Raw genomic sequence first — 18,515 nt, 5'->3', positions numbered from 1 at the left:
CCAGCGTTGAGAAACACGTGATGGTGTCTCCGCGGCTTTCTTATTTGCATACTTCCCAGGGGGCAATGCTCTAGAATCACTGCGCTGAGAAACACATGATGGTGTCTCCGCAGTGGATATGTTGATCTCCCTAAGGTCAACAATGCTTGCTTAAGTGTATATATTTAGCACACCTTGCTAAATACAGCATATATATATTTATATAAATCACTAAATACAGTGTGTATATGTAAAAATAATCACTAAATATATCTATATATATCTATATCTATATATCTCTCTCTCTATATCTACATATATATCTCTATCCATCTATATCTATACATATACACACACACATTTATATACATACATATACATATATATATATATATATATATATATATATATATATATATATATACATACATACATACACACACACATATACACACATACACACACACACATATACACACATATATATATATTATATAATCTCTTCACTAAATACAGCAGATCTATGACAGATCAGCAATAGCCTGTGTCAATTACAGATTTTACATTATATGCTTGTATATTTTTATTTCTCTAATTCTTGCAGATTCATTAAGACTTTCCATTGGTCGACCCTTCCATAGGATGGTGTCACAGATTCCCAAATGTTGCCTAATATTCTGCATACTGGCCTGTGCATAGATAGCAGCGAATATAACACACATAAATGCATCCATACAATGCGCACATAACATTCTGAAATACTGACCATAACAGTAAATATAACCTGAAATTAGGCTTAAGTTGTGACTACAGACACACAATATAAGCTGGAAAATAGTGAAGGAAAGAATAGTTGTGCTCAGCGACTATCATGAACGTCCCTAAGAAAGAGGAAGGATATCCCGGTGCTAAAAACGGAGAAAGGGAGAAAGATTTTGCACATTAGCGACAGGAACCATGTGCTGATTGGAGAGATACTGGAACCCTGGGATACCTTCTGGGCTCCTGAAAAGGCGTGATAGAAGCTAGAAACGTAGGTCATGATGGCCTTCTCATCAGGGCGAGCCGTCCCAACAATGTCTGTCAAGAAAAGGTTTAAAGCATGTTGATTCAGTATATGAGATGGAAACACGGTCACATGTAAAACAATGACAAACACGATGTAATACAGCGATTGTGAATGGAACATAGAACCTCATGAATCACATTCTATTCTAAACCCAGAACAATATATCGGATGTGGCAGGTGAAAGGAGTGTGACAGGTGATGATAACAGCCATCTGCTGCGGACATGTTGGGGAGCACAGAAATACACCTTATACCCTGAAGAGGCGGCCTTTCTGCTGTCCTCTTGTGTGAAGTCCTTTCTGCTCGAGTTCATTCATCTTATACAGATTATTCGCAGGTAGGCGAATGGTTATCCTCATTACAAAATGAAGCCGGTCAGATGCCCGTCCGCCACTCAATACATTCTCTAAGGGGCTGCTGGAAAAGCCAAGAGGCTGCATCGTAAGGAATGAATTGTGCACAAGGTGAGCATGGGCACTGCAGCCACATAAAGAATGAATGAATTAAGTAGCAGGTGAGCATGGGCACTGCAGCCATGTCGAGCATGAATAAAGTGGCAGGTGAGCATGAGCACTGCAGCCACATAAAGAATGAATGAATGAATTAAGTAGCAGGTGAGCATGAGCACTGCAGCCACAGAATGAAGCAGCAGGGGAGCATGAGCACTGCAGCCACATACAGAATGAATGAATTAATGAATGATAAAGCAGGGGAACATGAGCACTGCAGCCATATAGGGAATGAATGAAGCAGAAAGTGAACATGAGCACTGCAGCCACAGAGAATGAATGAAGCAGCAGGGGAGCATGAGCATTGCAGCCACAGAGAATGAAGCTGCAGGGGAGCATGAGCACTGCAGCCACAGAGAATGAATGAAGCAGCAGGGGACCATGAGCACTGCAGCCACAGAGAATGAATAAAGCAGCAGGGGAGCATGAGCACTGCAGCCACAGAGAATGAAGCTGCAGGGGAGCATGAGCACTGCAGCCACATAGAGAATGAATGAAGCTGCAGGGGAGCATGAGCACTGCAGCCACAGAGAATGAATGAAGCAACAGGGAAGCATGAGCACTGCAGCCACAGAGAATGAATGAGGCAGCAGGGGAGCATGAGCACTGCAGCCACAGAGAATGAATGAAGCAGCAGGGGAGCATGAACACTGCAGTCACAGAGAATGAATGAAGCAGCGGGGAAGCATGAGCACTGCAGCCACAGAGAATGAATGAGGCAGCAGGGGAGCATGAGCACTGCAGCCACAGAGATTGAATGAAGCAGCAGGGGAGCATGAACACTGCAGCCACAGAGAATGAATAAAGCAGCAGGGGAGCATGAGCACTGCAGCCACAGAGAATGAAGCTGCAGGGGAGCATGAGCACTGCAGCCACATAGAGAATGAATGAAGCTGCAGGGGAGCATGAGCACTGCAGCCACAGAGAATGAATGAAGCAGCAGGGAAGCATGAGCACTGCAGCCACAGAGAATGAATGAGGCAGCAGGGGAGCATGAGCACTGCAGCCACAGAGAATGAATGAAGCAGCAGGGGAGCATGAGCACTGCAGCCACAGAGAATGAATGAGGCAGCAGGGGAGCATGAGCACTGCAGCCACAGAGAATGAATGAAGCAGCTATCGAACATGAGCACTGCAGCCACAGAGAATGAATGAAGCAGCATGGAAGCATAACCATTGCACCACATACAGAATGAATGAATGAATAAATAAAGCAGCAAGCGAGCATAAGCACTGCAGTCATGTAGAGAATGAATGAATGAAGCAACAGGCGCGTATGTGCACTGCAGCCCCCTAGGGAATGAGTGAAGCAGTCTGTGAGCATGTGATCCACCGCCTCAGTGAAAGGCCATGTGCACACGTTGAGTATTTGGCGAGTTTTTTACCTCAGTATATGTAAGACAAAACCAGGAGTGGCACAATCAGAGGGAAAGTACAGGGTGGTCCAAAAGTAGGTGGGCAGTATGTGTAATAGGGTCATCAAACATGGTGTAAAGTGAAACTGACTCAGTTGCCCTTAGCAACCAATCCGATTCCACTTTTCATTCTTCACAGACTCTTTGGAAAATGAAAGGTGGAATCTGATTGGTTGCTAAGGCCCACTGAGTCAGTTTCACTTTACCCCATGTTTGATGACCCTATTACACATACTGTCCACCTACTTTTCGACCACCCTGTATAATAGAGACACGGGCACCACTTCTACATATTGTTTATCCACTCCTGGTTTTGGCTACAAATACTGAGCTAATACTGACCAAATACTCAATGTGTGAACGTGGCCTAACAGTGATAAACGTTCCCTGTTCTGCCAATGAGTGCGCCCCCCATCGATCAGCAAGTTATCACCTATCCCATGAAAAGGTGATAACTTGTTCTTCCAAGACAACCACTTTGACCCATGGTGGTAGTGGCCGCTCGGCTGCCCTTCCCATTACGGCTGATCGCGGAGGATCTTAGCCGCAGCCACCATGTGGTGATCTAACTTCTTCTGGGGATCGTTCTAACAAAGTGGGATTGTCCACCATGAATAACCCCTTTTAACGCTAGAAGTCCCAGGAATTTCGAGCTCCATAGGGTTCCAATGGTAAAAATGTCAAATGACCCCTTTCTGGGACTTCTAGTGTTAAAAGAAAAGGTTTCACACAAGAGGATATTCTCCAGGACTTTCAGGTAATTTTGGATCTTAGGGAAATAAAGAAAATAAAACAAAACGATATATGATAATTGCGTTGAGCATTTTGTTGTTCACAAACTGAAAAGATGAAATACACATAATGCGCTCCAGATAAGAAGCATGCAGTATATCCTGGCACACTGTGTATATAGACATTTATTCTGCACGGAATAGCTTAAAATAAAAGAATTAGGAGGTCCTGAAGCACAAAAGTCATTGGAACCATGACATGAGTGTTCACCTTGAGCATCCAGACCCCATCAAACACAAATATCCAGTGAGCGGATAACTGATTGCCCCAAACTTCAATTACAAGCTTTATACATGAACACTTTTGAGGTTCCTCCGCGAGCAGCTCACTTCCGTATTACTGGAAAGCGGGCGATGGATGCCAAATCAGTAGCACCTCTACCCTCCCGATATGGAAGTGAGTGGCGCTAGAGAACCAATTTGAACTCATGTTCTAAAATTACTACGAGACATTTGATGTTTTATTATTTTTAGTAACTAATATACACAAAATATTTTAAATCAGGACTTATAATCTAAAAAAGTCATGCCTGTGCCACCTGTAACAGAACGACAAGTTAGTCATATGCCTATCCTGAGCTGTTCCATTTAGACAAAGAGTCATGCGGAGTCAAACGAACCCAGATGGCTACACAGAAACTGATCTACGGTTGTTTAATAGACTGTTCAGACAGGTCAGCTTACGTGCGCGCAGGATGATTGTTAGCACAATTATCCTGCGCACATAGAATAACAGTTTTCAGCAGCACATTTCACACATGCTGTCGAGAATGATGTTTTTAAACATAAATATCCTTTCACCCGATGAATGAGCGTTTATTCTCACTCGTGAGGTGATTAGCTGCCTGTTTGAGAGTTCAAAGGAACACTTGTTCCAGATAATTGGCTGGTGTAAATGCACCCTTAGCTTAGTATGTACTTTTTGTCCTATGTTATATGATATCAAAATGACAATTTCATAAATAAATTCACTAAAATTATGCCATTCAGATAAAATACAAAGTGCTATGTGGTTAAAGATGTAAAAAAAAAAAAAAAAAGTATTCTCAGACCTAGACGTACGTTCCGCGTTCAGTCATATGCTTAATCATGATTAAGCATATGACTGAATGCGAAACGTACGTCGAGGTCTGTGGGTACATCTGGAGAAGTTAGTGAGCATCCCTGATTTCACCCTGAGAATACTTTTTTACATCTTTAAGCACTAAGCACTTTGGTATGTTATTCTGATATTCCCTCTTTATATGTGTATCATTGCTTCCACAGCAGCATGATTTTGTATGAGGGATTCAGGACTCTCCATATTTAAAAATTGTTTCTCTGTTTTGGTTGTGCCCCAGGGTACTCATTCCCATCATTCAATTCCATGTGTCTTTTTTTATCCTTTGTGTCATTTCATCTATGTTTGTATTGATACTATTGACTTTTTACCATTGTTTAACCCCTTCAGCCCCCGGGCACTTTCCGTTTTTTGCGTTTTTGTTTTTTGCTCCTTTTCTTCCGAGAGCCGTAACTTTTTTATTATTCCGTCACTCTTGCCATACGAGGGCTTGTTTTTTGCGGGACGAGTTGTACTTTTAAATGAAACCATAGGTTTTACCATATATTGTACTGGAAAACAGCAAAAAAATTCCAAGTGTGGAAAAACTGCAAAAAAAGTGTCATCGCACAATAGTTTTTGGGATGTTTTATTCACCGTGTTCACTATATGATCAAACTGATGTATCTATGTGATGCCTCAGGTCGGTACGAGTTTGTAGACACCAAACATATATAGGTTTACTTGTATCTAAGGGGTTAAAAAAAATTCACAAGTTTGACCAATAAAAGTGGCGCACGTTTTGCGCCATTTTCCGAAACACGTAGCGTTCTTATTTTTTGGGATCTATGGCTCAGTGATGGCTTATTTTTTGCGTCTCGAGCTGACGTTTCTAATGGTACCATTTTTGCGCAGATGCTACGTTTTGATCGCCTGTTATTGCATTTTGCGTAAAACTTGCGGCGACCAAAAAACGTAATTTTGGCGTTTGGAATTTTTTTGCCACTACGCCGTTTACCAATCAGATTAATTGATTTTATATTTTGATAGATCGGGCATTTCTGAACGCGGCGATACCAAATATGTGTATATTTATTTTTTAACCCTTTAATTTTCAATGGGGGGAAAGGGGTGTGATTTGAACTTTTAGGTTTTTATTTTTAATTTTTAAAACTTTTTTTTTTCACTTTTTTTTTATTTTACTAGTCCCCCTAGGGGGCTATAGCAATCAGCAATCCGATCGCTGATCGCTATCTGCTGATCACAGCAATACAGCTGTAATCAGCAGATTCAGTCACTTTGGTTTTCCCTCTGCTCTTGGCCGAGGGAAAACGAAAGTGAAACATCGTAGCAGCAGGCGTCATCACATGACCCTGTGCTACGATGGCAACCACCGATAGTCACGTGATAACACACGTGACTTCCGGTGGGGGCGGCGGTAAGTAACAAACATGGCCGCGCGCATTTAAATCTTGCTGCCAGACTTTGGCAGCAAGATTTAAGGGGTTAATGGCCGCGGGTGGAAGCGATTCCACCCGCGGCTAGCAGGCACACATGTCAGCTGTTGAAAACAGCTGATATGTGTGCCGATCCATGCCGCCTGCCCGCGGCAGGGGGCGGGGCTTAACGGAACACGATCCTGGACGGATAGATCCGTCCAAGGTCGTGAAGGGGTTAAAAAAAAATTGTAATTTTTTATCAACCATCAAACTCCTTCTTTCTCGGTTTGTATGCCCCATTGGAGTGGTCCCATATATAGCCGGTAGTGGTGGAGACTGTTCACACCCGGTTTAAATGTCAATATGTGCCTTGGGGAAATATTGTGTCTAATGGATTTAGGATGGGCCTGGAAAACGTAGTTATCCTGGTTTCAAAGCCCCAACCTCAAAACTACTAGAGGTCTCAGCAGTCAGAGCCTCAGTGATCAGGGGATAACCTAATTTTTTGTAAATTGTCCATTAATGATGGGATACAACATTATGTATTATTGAAGTGAAATGGAGTTATACCATCAGCTCGTCATTCACCAAAAGTCATGAGGGCAGATATGACCGCGTATTCCCCTGCTAATTCTGCCTACAATCAGGGCACAGTGGGCCTACTAACCGCGAGGGCACCACGATTAATCACCACCCAAACTATTAGCTAAAAAAAATATTTAAAAATGACCTCATAGTAAAACTGAGGATTTACACTGGGGCAATTTTAGGCAAATTTTACAAGCACTTAATGGAGAATGCCAAGGATTTAATCACGTAAACTTGAGTAACTTTAGCTAAAACTTTAAGTGCCCTTTAAGTCCCAACTACAAAACCGAAAAGAAAGCGTCTGACTCTAGTGTGTCACTAGGACATAAGGAATTTATGATTCAGGTCTTCAGTGGGAAAGATTTTTTTTTCATTTTTTTTTTTTGGGGGGGAATAAATGTGCTTGCCAATATGTTACTAATACAATGAGAAACAGACAACTGCGCACCCAATAATGAGGTCACTGTCATCTCTATATGAGGCCTGCGAATTACTGCTGAGGTTCCGAAACTGGGAAGATACATGTGTCACTGGCAAACTGCCAAACTCAAAGAAACTGGGTATGTAATGTGCCATAAACAATGGTGTGGCTAACAATACCAAGCACAAACTATTCTATACACTTGTACGTTCCAAGAAAACGAATGCTGTACTTTTAGCAAACTTCGAGGAGATGTCTATAAATAATGGGAAAGACTTTACATGGCACTACAAAAAATAATCTTAAATATTAAGGAAGAAGAACACCCACAAAACTATTGCCTAAACTTGACCGTTTACGTAGTGTACTGTAAGTACGGTAGTATACTCTACGATCGGAGTCTTCCCTGGTTCCTGCTCTTCTGGGTCTTGTGACTTCTATTCTATTCCAAACATTAAGCTCAATGGCCCAGATTTATCAAAGCAATTGCACCAGAATTCTGACATTGCTTTGAAAAGTTGCAAATTTTTTGTGCACCTCTGAGACCTCTTCAAGAATCTGAAGCGTCTCGCCCCCTCATGAAGACTGGCGGGAAAATGGTTGGTCTTGATGAATCAGGACTTGGTGTTTGACCTAATACAATGTAATCCTGTGGTGCTTCATTCTGCGGCTCCATTGGCTTACACTGTCAAGGAGACTACCGGCTTACACCCACAGGCCAGGGTCAGACGTCAGGTCAGAATAGAGGTCACCTGATCCAGAAGAGGATTGGAGAGCTGCTGAAAATGGGGAAGACAGCAATCAGTGACTACAGTAATGCACCTACACTACTACATATACATTTAAGGAGGTTTAGGCAATATCAAATTTTGTTGGAGTACTTCTTTAAAACTACTAATGGCAGTGGTTGTTTTTAGGCACACCCCACCTAGTGTAAAAAGTCTGCTTTTCGAACCAAAATACTAAGTTTCCTCAACACAGTAATATCAGAAGACTCTGAGGACACCATTATAAGACTCTAACACAATCCCACTTGGAGACTAAAGTCTGTAACTAGTGATGAGAATTCGGGTGCTCTTAACGAACAGTTGATGCTCAGAAGGGCGAGACTCAAGTACCCAAGTATAATGGACGCCAATGGGGAACTGAAACTTTTTCGGAAAAACGCTTGAGTTCCCCCTTGACTTCCATTATACTCGAGTGCTCAAGTTGCGCCTAAGCTCATCCGAGCATCAAGTGCTCGTTAAGAGCACCTAAATACTGAACTATTTGCTCATCACCATCCAAAAATAAGCCAATATCCTTATTGATGACATGTTGTCCTGTGTGTACAAAGTGGAGAACAAAGTTTTAGAATCCCTTCCAGAGGTGGTTCTACAAAACCTCAGATGACCAGTGCTTGGTCTTCACAATTTTATATGAGTGATGACTTAGGAAGGAGGAGGAAGAAAAGAAGAAGGGTCTCTACTGGTTTGGCCTATATAAAACAATGATTTATTATACTGCAGAAGTACGGAGAGTGAATTACCTTCAGCGTCCAACATCTTAGGAATGTCCAGGAATCTCTCTGCGACATCAAACGCAGTGTTCAGGTTTGTGTACGGGTCATCCTACAATACAAAATGTTTTCCATACATTATTTTCCACTATCCGGTTTAGCTCATTTACAAGAATATCCCACATATTTCAAGATTTGCAAAGCAGAACCCACTACACAGCTTATGGTTGTAATGGTTTTAGCATTTTGCTACCCATGTTTATAAAGAGGGACAATGGAGATTAATAATAGTCGTTTTTACACCAGTGGACACCACAATTGCAAACTGTCATAAATCAATGGAGTCTGTCAGCTGCTATTGGTTACCATTGTTCCACAAAACCAGCGCTGCCTCGTGGTTCCTGTTATACATGGAACTCACCATGCAAATAATAGGAGTTCATACATACTAGAAATAAAGTCCTCTGAGGCCACTGATCTCAGACAACCATCCAGTGTGTATTGGAGGATCTCAAAGATCTTATTGGACAGATGATGCCAATTAGGATCAGCATGTTAAAATTCCAACGCCAGATATTTTTGGTTTTCCGAAGAGATTAGCCACACCTGTTTATTCTCCTCTTCAAATAGAAAACACATGCATACTCGGCCAGTCCAATCATACATTAATATGGAAGGGTCGGGAACAACAGCTTTCCAATTTATACGGTCACCTTCCTTTGCTTCTCATGACTACTTCTGAATTGTGGACGTTTTCTCCATCCATGGAAAAGGAGATCACTATCCCGATCTCTGGAACTCCCACCAATCCCAAGTACTGAGGCTCTTCCCCGGTGAATGGCGCAAAGGTAGGTCATGCACATACAGTAGCTCCATTTATTCTCATGGGATTGCTGAAGACCAGCCAAGTGCAGAGCTCTGCTATCTCCTTCAGTCCCGGTAAGAATGAATAGAGCGGAGGTTCGCATGATAGACCACCGCTTCATAAACCGCCCTGTTCCCGGGATCAGTTGTCATCCCAGTAGTCGGGAATTTTTTCCCCTTTTCGATAAATAGAAAATAACTTCCAAACTTGAAAATGCAACTTTAAGGCTAAAAGAAGTTTGGCAGTCCTTATATTTCTTGTATGTCAGCATTAAGTTAGAAGTTTAGCTACCTTCCGTAACTTGCCATAATCGATAAGCTCTGGACGATGCCTATGAATGAGAGCGCAAAAGCCAAGTCCATCTTTCCAGCTGTAGAAGAAAAAAAAAGAAAATAAAGGTTTCTTAGAATTCGATCCGACAAGATGATACATTGCACAGACAGTACTAGGAAGAGGCTGCTTTATTATAGGTATAAGATTACTTTACAGGAATAGCCTTAGAAATGTAAATGTGGAAATATAAAGGAACCTTTTAGCAGGTCACTCACCTGATGTGGAAGTTTTGTATATTCACATTCTTATAGGGAGCGGTCTTCCTCTGACACCAGAGCAGCAGGCCTTCTTTGGCAGATGTTTCTATGAAGGTAAGAAACGCAAAAAATGAGAGGATAATGTCATGGATAGCATTGGTACTAGCTAGCCGAGCGTCTGAAGTGGCACCACTTGGCCATAAGTGGCCAAATATCAGCAGGGCAAATGGAAAGTAAAGTTGCCTATTCTTCAAAGATGTAACCAGGCTTTCTTTTACTTGGGGCAAAGAGTTGTTCTATATAATGAACCCTCTTCCTTCTAATTCCAAAATTAGATGTCAAAGGAGAGTCAGAAACAATTGATAAAAGAGGTTGGTCACTACTTTTACATTGATGGTCTATCCTTAGGACGTCTGACCGGCCAGGGTATGACACTCCGCCGATCAGCTGTTCTCAGTGCCGGTAGCAGGGGTCCATAGATGCTCAGTTCCAGAGCTGCACCATCAACTGATAGTGGCTGCGGCCAGGTACTGCACATCCACCTCCCATTTTATTATTATTATTATTATTATTTATTTTTATAGCACCATTTATTCCATGGCACTTTACAGTGAAAGAGGGTATACGTACAATAATCATTAACAGACTGGTAAAGGAGGAGAGAGGACCCTGCCTGTGAGGGCTCACAGTCTATAGGGAATGGGTGATGGTACAATAGGTAAGGACAGAGCTGGTTGCGCAGTGGTGTACTGGACTGAGGGTTATTGTAGGTTGTAGGCTTGTTGGAAGAGGTGGGTCTTGAGTTTCCTCTTGAAGCTTTCCACGGTAGGGGAGAGTCTGATATGCTGTGGTAGAGCATTCCAGAGTATGGGGGAGGCACGGGAGAAATCTTGTACGCGATTGTGGGAAGAGGAGATAAGAGAGGAGCAGAGAAGGAGATCTTGTGAGGATCTGAGGTTGCGTGCGGGTAGGCCCGGGAGACTAGGTCACAGATGTAAGGAGGAGACAGGTTGTGGATGGCTTTTTTGAACTGTAGTCGTTGGGCGATGGGAAGCCATTGAAGGGATTGGCAGAGTGGCGAGGCTGGGGAATAGCGAGGGGAGAGGTGGATTAAGCGGGCTGCAGAGTTTAGGATAGATTGGAGGGGTGCAAGAGTGTTGGAAGGGAGACCAGAGAGCAGGAGGTTACAGTAGTCGAGGCGGGAGATGATGAGGGCATGCACTAATGTTTTTGCTGAATCTTGGTTAAGGAAAGCACGGATCCGGGATCCCATTCTAATCAATTGAGGGTGGATGTGCAGCACCTGGCCGCTATCAGAAGACAGAACAGCGCCGGTACTGAGCATTTACATCCGCTGCCTGCACAGAGAACAGCTGGTTGGTGGGGAATGCGGGGTGTTGGACCCCGGTATTGGACCTAAGGCTAGGCCATCAATGTTAAAGTAGTGGACCCTGTTTAAGGATATGTCAGTATATGTTGCTGTATGTAAGGATTGCATATTAACGACACGTCCGGACTCCTAATAGCCAAAACATCACAGCCTTTTTGTGCCATTCTTTGCATAGGATGTGTGGATCAGTTGATGTAATATGCTCTGTATGTACAAATCGATGGTGCTCGTTTACTGGCCTCTTTATATGAATTTCTCTAAAATAAGTCATCGGATTGCAGACATTAAGGTCTTATTTGGTGCAGCTTTCTAGGACCTAAATGCCCATATAGACAGTTCAGGAGGGTAGATTCCTTGTAAAGCTCTCCCAATGTGCTACCCCAATCTTTATCCCCCAATATTTTCATGAATTTTAGTGTACAATGGCAGTAGTGTAGGACACCCTTATCCAACTATACTTGACTGTTCGTCACATTAGTTTAAGTATAACACCTGTTGAACATTTCTCAGCTGCGATCGAGTACATTATATTTTGTGTTCCAGATGCAGAGGTGTAATCCTCAGAGCCCCAGTGCAATATCTCAGAAATCATGTCTCTTTATGGTACTGAAAGGGGTCTCATACTGTAAAGGAGCCGGCCACATAAAACGACAAACGCTAATCCCTATAAATACGCTACTGCTGTGCTGGAAACACGGACATAATATATCTCAATTTCAGCAATAAAGTATCTCATACTATCCTTACTGAAAAAAATGACCACCACGTATGGGATGTACAAGGCTAAAGTTAGGTGGATTCATAACTGGCTCAGTGATCATATTCAAAGAGTGGTAATAAATAGTTGCACATCCAACTGGAAGTGTTTCAAGGCTTTGTCTTGGCCCCAGTGTTGTTCAACATTTTTTATAAATGATCTAGAAAAGGGAACTGTATGTAAACTAATTAAATTTGCATGTGATGCAAAACTAGGAGGGATAGCTAACACTAGAGAAGACAAAGGATTCAGAAAGACCTAGATAATCTGGGACATAGGCAGCGACTAATAGAATGGTATTTAACAGGGAGAAATGAAAATTCTATATCTGGGCAATAAAACTAAAATAACATCTACAAAATGGGAGGAAAAGAACTAAGCAACAGCACATGTGAAAAATCCATGGAAATACGAATAGATCACAGACTACACATGAGTCAACTGAGTGATGCAGCAGCAAAAAAAGGCAAACAGTTCAGGTATTTAATAAGAGAAGCATAGAGTCTAGATCACATGATGTCATTATCCCCCTCTACTCCTCTTTGGTCAGACCTCATCTAGAATACGGTGTCCAGTTATGGGCATCACATAAAAAAAAAAAAAAAGTACATTGAAAACTGGAACGAGTTCAGAGAAGAGAGACCAAGATGGTGAGCGGACTACAAACTATGTTCTACAAGGAACGGTTAAAGTATCTAGAAATGTGAACGTGCAAAAAAGAAGGCTAAGAAGAGACTTAATAGCGGTCTACAAATATGTGAAGCGATGTTACAGTGTAGGGGAATCCTCCTTATTCTCATTTGCACATGGAAACACAAGAAGCAATGGAATGAAACAAAGGGAGAAGATACAGATTAGATCTTAGAAAAAAAATTTTGAGAGTGAGGCTATGTGCGCACGTGTGCGTATTGCATGCAGTTATGCTGCGATCTGCACCGTAGCGCAAGTGCATGCGTCCTGCGTCCCCAGCACAATGTATAAAGATTGTGCCTAATCCATGCCCACATGGCGTATTAGAACGCAGCGATTCGGCTACTGCCCGAAGCGTGCGTTTTAAGAAGTGATATGTCACTTCTTTCGAGCGCTTTGCATGCTGTCTATAGGGAGAGGCAGCATGCAGAGCGCACGAATTCTGCAGGCACCAGGCGCTTCAGAACGGAGCTTTTCAGCTGCGCTCTGAAGCGGATCTTTTGTGTGCGGTGCAGAGCGCACACGTGCGCACATAGCCTTAGGGTGATCAATGAGTCGAACAGGCAACCACGGGAGGTGGTGACTGAGTTCTCCTTCATTGTATGTGTTCCTACAGAGGCTGGACAGACATCTGTCAGAGATGGTTTAGTGAATCCTGCTATGACCAGGGGTTGGACATGATGACTTTGGAGGTCCCGTCCAACTCCAACATGGTATGATTCTATGTATTGGTGGAGGGATACATTACCTTCAACGGAAATATCTTGTATAGCAAAGCGGAGGATAATCGTCCAAATCATTCCTAGGGTCATCTTAGCGTTGCCATCTACAATTTCTGAAAATAAACAAAGAAAAAAAAAAGTAAAGTATGGAAAATCGGAGAAGGAATCTGCTACTGAAATAGAAAAAATAGTCACTAGACTGTAACTTGATAATACATATATATTCAACACTTAACCTGTAATAAAAAAAATGGAGCACAAGGATGGTGCTGCTGTCATCATCCCACGCTGCTGTCCAAGTTTCGCACAGGCGCAGTGCTCTCTGCCCCTACTGCAGGCAGAGCATAAAAACAGTTTTGTTGCACGCGTCGGTGATGTATCTGCGCAGGCGCGAGATCATGGTCGGCCCTGTGCATGACAGCAGCGTCATCCTCGTAGCCGACCATGATCTCGCGCCTGCGCAGATACATCACCGGTGCGCTCGAGTAAACTGTTTTTATGCTCGGCCCGCAATAAGGGTAGAGAGAACAGAGCCTGCTTAAGACTTGGACAGCAGCGTGGGATGATGACAGCGGGGCCATCCTTTTCAATCATGACAGGAGGACGGCGAACAAGGCGACAAGGAGGGACAGGAGCCGAAATAGAGCCCGCCCATCTGGCCAACACATCTCTTTATAAAATACCACCGTGTTGTATGCTAAAGTTCTTTTTGGGGTCTACAAGGGGGGTCAGCAACAAGGTGCCCCTTCATACAATGCAGCACAGGAGCTGCAGAAGGTGACACTTTTGCTTTAATAGTCAAAATACTGGTGACCGGTTCCCTTTAAATGGTTATTCCCATGTCCAAGACCCTATCCCAATATGTAGTAAGTGTAATAATAATAATATTAGCAAATAGCTCCAATTAGAAATGTAGTATAGTCCTCCTGATTAGCTATTTCTCTTACCTCCTGTAATAGATTAAAAAAAGATCTCATGCATAAGAGGCAAACTTAAAACCATACGTGGGTCACAAACACCATTCAATATAGATTTTAAAAAATATATATTTTATTGAAAGAAATTTAAAAGATTTAAAACAAAAATGTACTTAAATAAAATTCATAATTACTAGGGACAATATGCTTATGGGAACAGAGTCAATCAAATCAGGGCAGAAATGATAAATGATTACTAGGGGACCACCGAAGGTAGTAGAAAATTACTTGTAAAATCATGTAATAATAAGTTAAATGTGAGCAGCAGAGGGTATATAAATAAAATAAATAAATATCTGTAAAATACTGAACACTAAGAGTACATAAATATTAAAAGGAACCTGTCACCACTTTTTTGGCCTATAAGCTGCGGCCACCACCACCACCGGGCTCTTATATACAGCATTCTAACATGCCGTATATAAGAGTCCAGGCCACTGTGAGAACATAAAAAACACTTTATAATACTTACCTAACGGTCGCGCGGTTGGCCATATGGGCGTCTCCGTTGTCCGGTGCCGGCGCCGCCTCTTTTGGCCATCTTTGTGCTCCTTTTTCTCTAGCTGCGGTGCATGACACGTCAGACGTCATCCACACTCGCTGGCATTCAGGTCCTGAGCAGGGCAGATCAAAGTATTGTAGTGCGCCTGCGCAGGAGCGGCGAGTGTGTATGACGTAGGACGCGTCATGCACACAGGCTTCAGAAAGAAGACGAAGATGGCCGAAAGAGGAGGCGCCGGCACCGAAGAAAGGAGACGCCCATATGGCCAACTGCGTTGTAAGTATTATAAAGTGTTTTTTATGTTATACCCCCGGACTGGGCTCTTATATACAGCATGTTAGAATGCTGTATATAAGAGCCCGGTGGTGGTGGCCGCAGCTTATAGTCCAAAAAAGTGGTGACAGGTTCCCTTTAAGAATGCTATGTACAAGATATATTTTAGTAAAAGAACCTGTATACTCTAATAGATTGATATCAGTATGATGTTTATATAGATAAAGATTCAGAAAAGTGCCAAATCACAAAAAACAATATTGAAATTCACAAAGTGGAAACAACATGGAGGAATAATAAACACCTAATGCAGCACGGAGAAGGTTTACTTACTGCGCATGCGTGGGTACTTTATTTGATACGCAAGGCATCTCACCAATAAAAAGCAGGTGGGAAAGGCTAATTCAATTAGTACAAATGCGCATGCGTTAAGAGACCTGCTATTGTAGGATGGGAGAATGTGATGGGAAGTGGCTCCATATTTAAGACACGGGTCTGGGAGTAGTTAACCATGCCCCTTGAAAAAGCGAGTTGCAAAACACGCGTCGGGGAGCCGTCTGAGTGATCCACTTCTAACATGGGTAAATATTGATCCTATTATATATCTTGCTGCTATATCTCTGACTAATTTATGTAAATCACAGGGAAGATAAGGATGTATACAAATGAAATGTTATTTGATAGTTAATTTGTCACCACCTATGAGGCTTTGAATAGAAGTACATACAGTCATATGAAAAAGTTTGGGCACCCCTATTAATTTTAACCTTTTTTCTTTATAACAATTTGGGTTTTTGCAACAGCTATTTTAGTTTCATATATCTAATAACTGATGGACTGAGTAATATTTCTGGATTGAAATGAGGTTTATTGTACTAACAGAAAATGTGCAATCCGCATTTAAACAAAATTTGACCGATGCAAAAGTATGGGCACCCTTATCAATTTCTTGATTTGAACCCTCCTAACTACTTTTTACTGACTTACTAAAGCACTAAATTGGTTTTGTAACCTCATTGAGCTTTGAACTACATAGGCAGGTGTATTCAATCATGAGAAAAGGTATTTAAGGTGGCCACTTGCAAGTTGTTCTCCTATTTGAATCTCCTATGAAGAATGGCATCATGGGCTCCTCAAAACAACTCTCAAATGATCTGAAAACAAAGATTATTCAACATAGTTGTTCAGGGGAAGGATACAAAAAGTTGTCTCAGAAATTTAAACTGTCAGTTTCCACTGTGAGGAACATAGTAAGGAAATGGAAGAACACAGGTACAGTTCTTGTTAAGCCCAGAAGTGGCAGGCCAAGAAAAATATCAGAAAGGCAGAGAAGAAGAATGGTGAGAACAGTCAAGGACAATCCACAGACCACCTCCAAAGACCTGCAGCATCATCTTGCTGCAGATGGTGTCAATGTGCATCGATCAACAATACAGCGCACGTTGCACAAGGAGAAGCTGTATGGGAGAGTGATGCGAAAGAAGCAGTTTCTGCAAGCACGCCACAAACAGTCGCCTGAGGTATGCAAAAGCACATTTGGACAAGCCAGTTACATTTTGGAGAAGAAGGTCCTGTGGACTGATGAAACAAAGATTGAGTTGTTTGGTCATACAAAAATGCGTTATGCATGGAGGCAAAACAACACGGCATTCCAAGAAAAGCACTTGCTACCCACAGTAAAATTTGGTGGAGGTTCCATCATGCTTTGGGGCTGTGTGGCCAATGCCGGCACTGGGAATCTTGTTAAAATTGAGGGTCGCATGGATTCAACTCAGTATCAGCAGATTCTTGACAATAATGTGCAAGAATCAGTGACGAAGTTGAAGTTACGCAGGGGATGGATATTTCAGCAAGACAATGATCCAAAACACCGCTCCAAATCTACTCAGGCATTCATGCAGAGGAACAATTACAATGTTCTGGAATGGCAATCCCAGTCCCCAGACCTGAATATCATTGAACATCTGTGGGATGATTTGAAGCAGCTGTCCATGCTCGGCGACCATCAAACTTACCTGAACTGGAATTGTTTTGTAAACAGGAATGGTCAAATATACCTTCATCCAGGATCCAGGAACTCATTAAAAGCTACAGGAAGCGACTAGAGGCTGTGATTTTTGCAAAAGGAGGATCTACGAAATATTAATGTCACTTTTATGTTGAGGTGCCCATACTTTTGCACCAGTCAAATTGTTTAAATGCGGATTGCACATTTTCTGTTAGTACAATAAACCTCATTTCAATCCAGAAATATTACTCAGTCCATCAGTTATTAGATATATGAATCTGAAATAGCTGCTGCAAAAACCCACATTGTTATAAAGAAAAAAGGTTAACATTAAAAGGGGTGGCCAAACTTTTTCATATGACTGTATAACTAATGTATCAAAGTAGCCAAATAATTGAGAAGGAAAAATAGGGCACTGGAATATTTTTAGCGAAGGCCGATATTCACATTCTGCGTTGTGAATGCGCTTTTTGCTGCAATGAACAAAATGGCATGACGGAAAAAGTTCCTGCAACAGCTACGTGGTGCTCCTTCAAAAGTCCAGAATAATCCAAGAAATAGGTATGAAAGAAATGAAGGCACGCACCGATCTTTGCTGTGCAGTGAAAACATTTAGTCACAGGTGGAAGTTACATGCTGTGGCAAGCGGGGAGAGGGTGAGACGACGGCCGTTTCGCACTCTTTCACAGTGATTAGACGGCTGTTATTGTCTGTAACCTATACATGTCACAGGCAATACGTGGAGGTGGAGCATGCGTACCTCCGCTCCATACAAGACAGCGCTTTGCTGAGCTCCATAGGAGATAACATATTCTGGGAATAATCTTAAATACATTGAACCAGGAAAAGAAATGATAAAACCCTGCGACACACACAGCCCTGATAATGAATATACTTTGCACTTCCACAGGACACTATAAATGCGATCATGTTACAGGCAAGAACAAATCAAGCTGGCGATACCATGAGGAATGTCTTATCAGATAAGGCTGCTATAGTTTCTGGCAACAAGCGCATGATAAAATATGTCAGGAGGATAAAGAAAGGACTGGT

General features: G+C 42.2%; 1 protein-coding gene across 6 annotated transcripts in view; it reads right to left on the bottom strand.

The window, feature by feature from the left end:
* The window catches only part of ACTN1 (actinin alpha 1), a 208,910-nt gene that overhangs the window by 101,839 nt on the left and 88,556 nt on the right, over window positions 1-18,515 (bottom strand). For 3 of the 6 annotated variants that reach the window (XM_075329975.1, XM_075329977.1, XM_075329979.1), the window contains exons 4-8: window positions 13,729-13,815; window positions 10,162-10,249; window positions 9,905-9,983; window positions 8,779-8,860; window positions 974-1,059 (exon numbers count right to left, since the gene is read on the bottom strand). In XM_075329975.1, the coding sequence (XP_075186090.1) occupies window positions 974-1,059; window positions 8,779-8,860; window positions 9,905-9,983; window positions 10,162-10,249; window positions 13,729-13,815 (422 nt within the window). The remainder of the gene's footprint in view (window positions 1-973; window positions 1,060-8,778; window positions 8,861-9,904; window positions 9,984-10,161; window positions 10,250-13,728; window positions 13,816-18,515) is intronic. The other 3 variants (XM_075329976.1, XM_075329980.1, XM_075329978.1) reach the window with 1 other exon arrangement.

Source organism: Anomaloglossus baeobatrachus, chromosome 12 (assembly GCF_048569485.1).
Source record: "Anomaloglossus baeobatrachus isolate aAnoBae1 chromosome 12, aAnoBae1.hap1, whole genome shotgun sequence".
In the NCBI taxonomy this organism is placed as follows: Eukaryota; Metazoa; Chordata; class Amphibia; order Anura; family Aromobatidae; genus Anomaloglossus; species Anomaloglossus baeobatrachus.
Note: the sequence above shows the minus strand (reverse complement) of the source record. Positions and strands in the feature narration are given on the sequence as shown.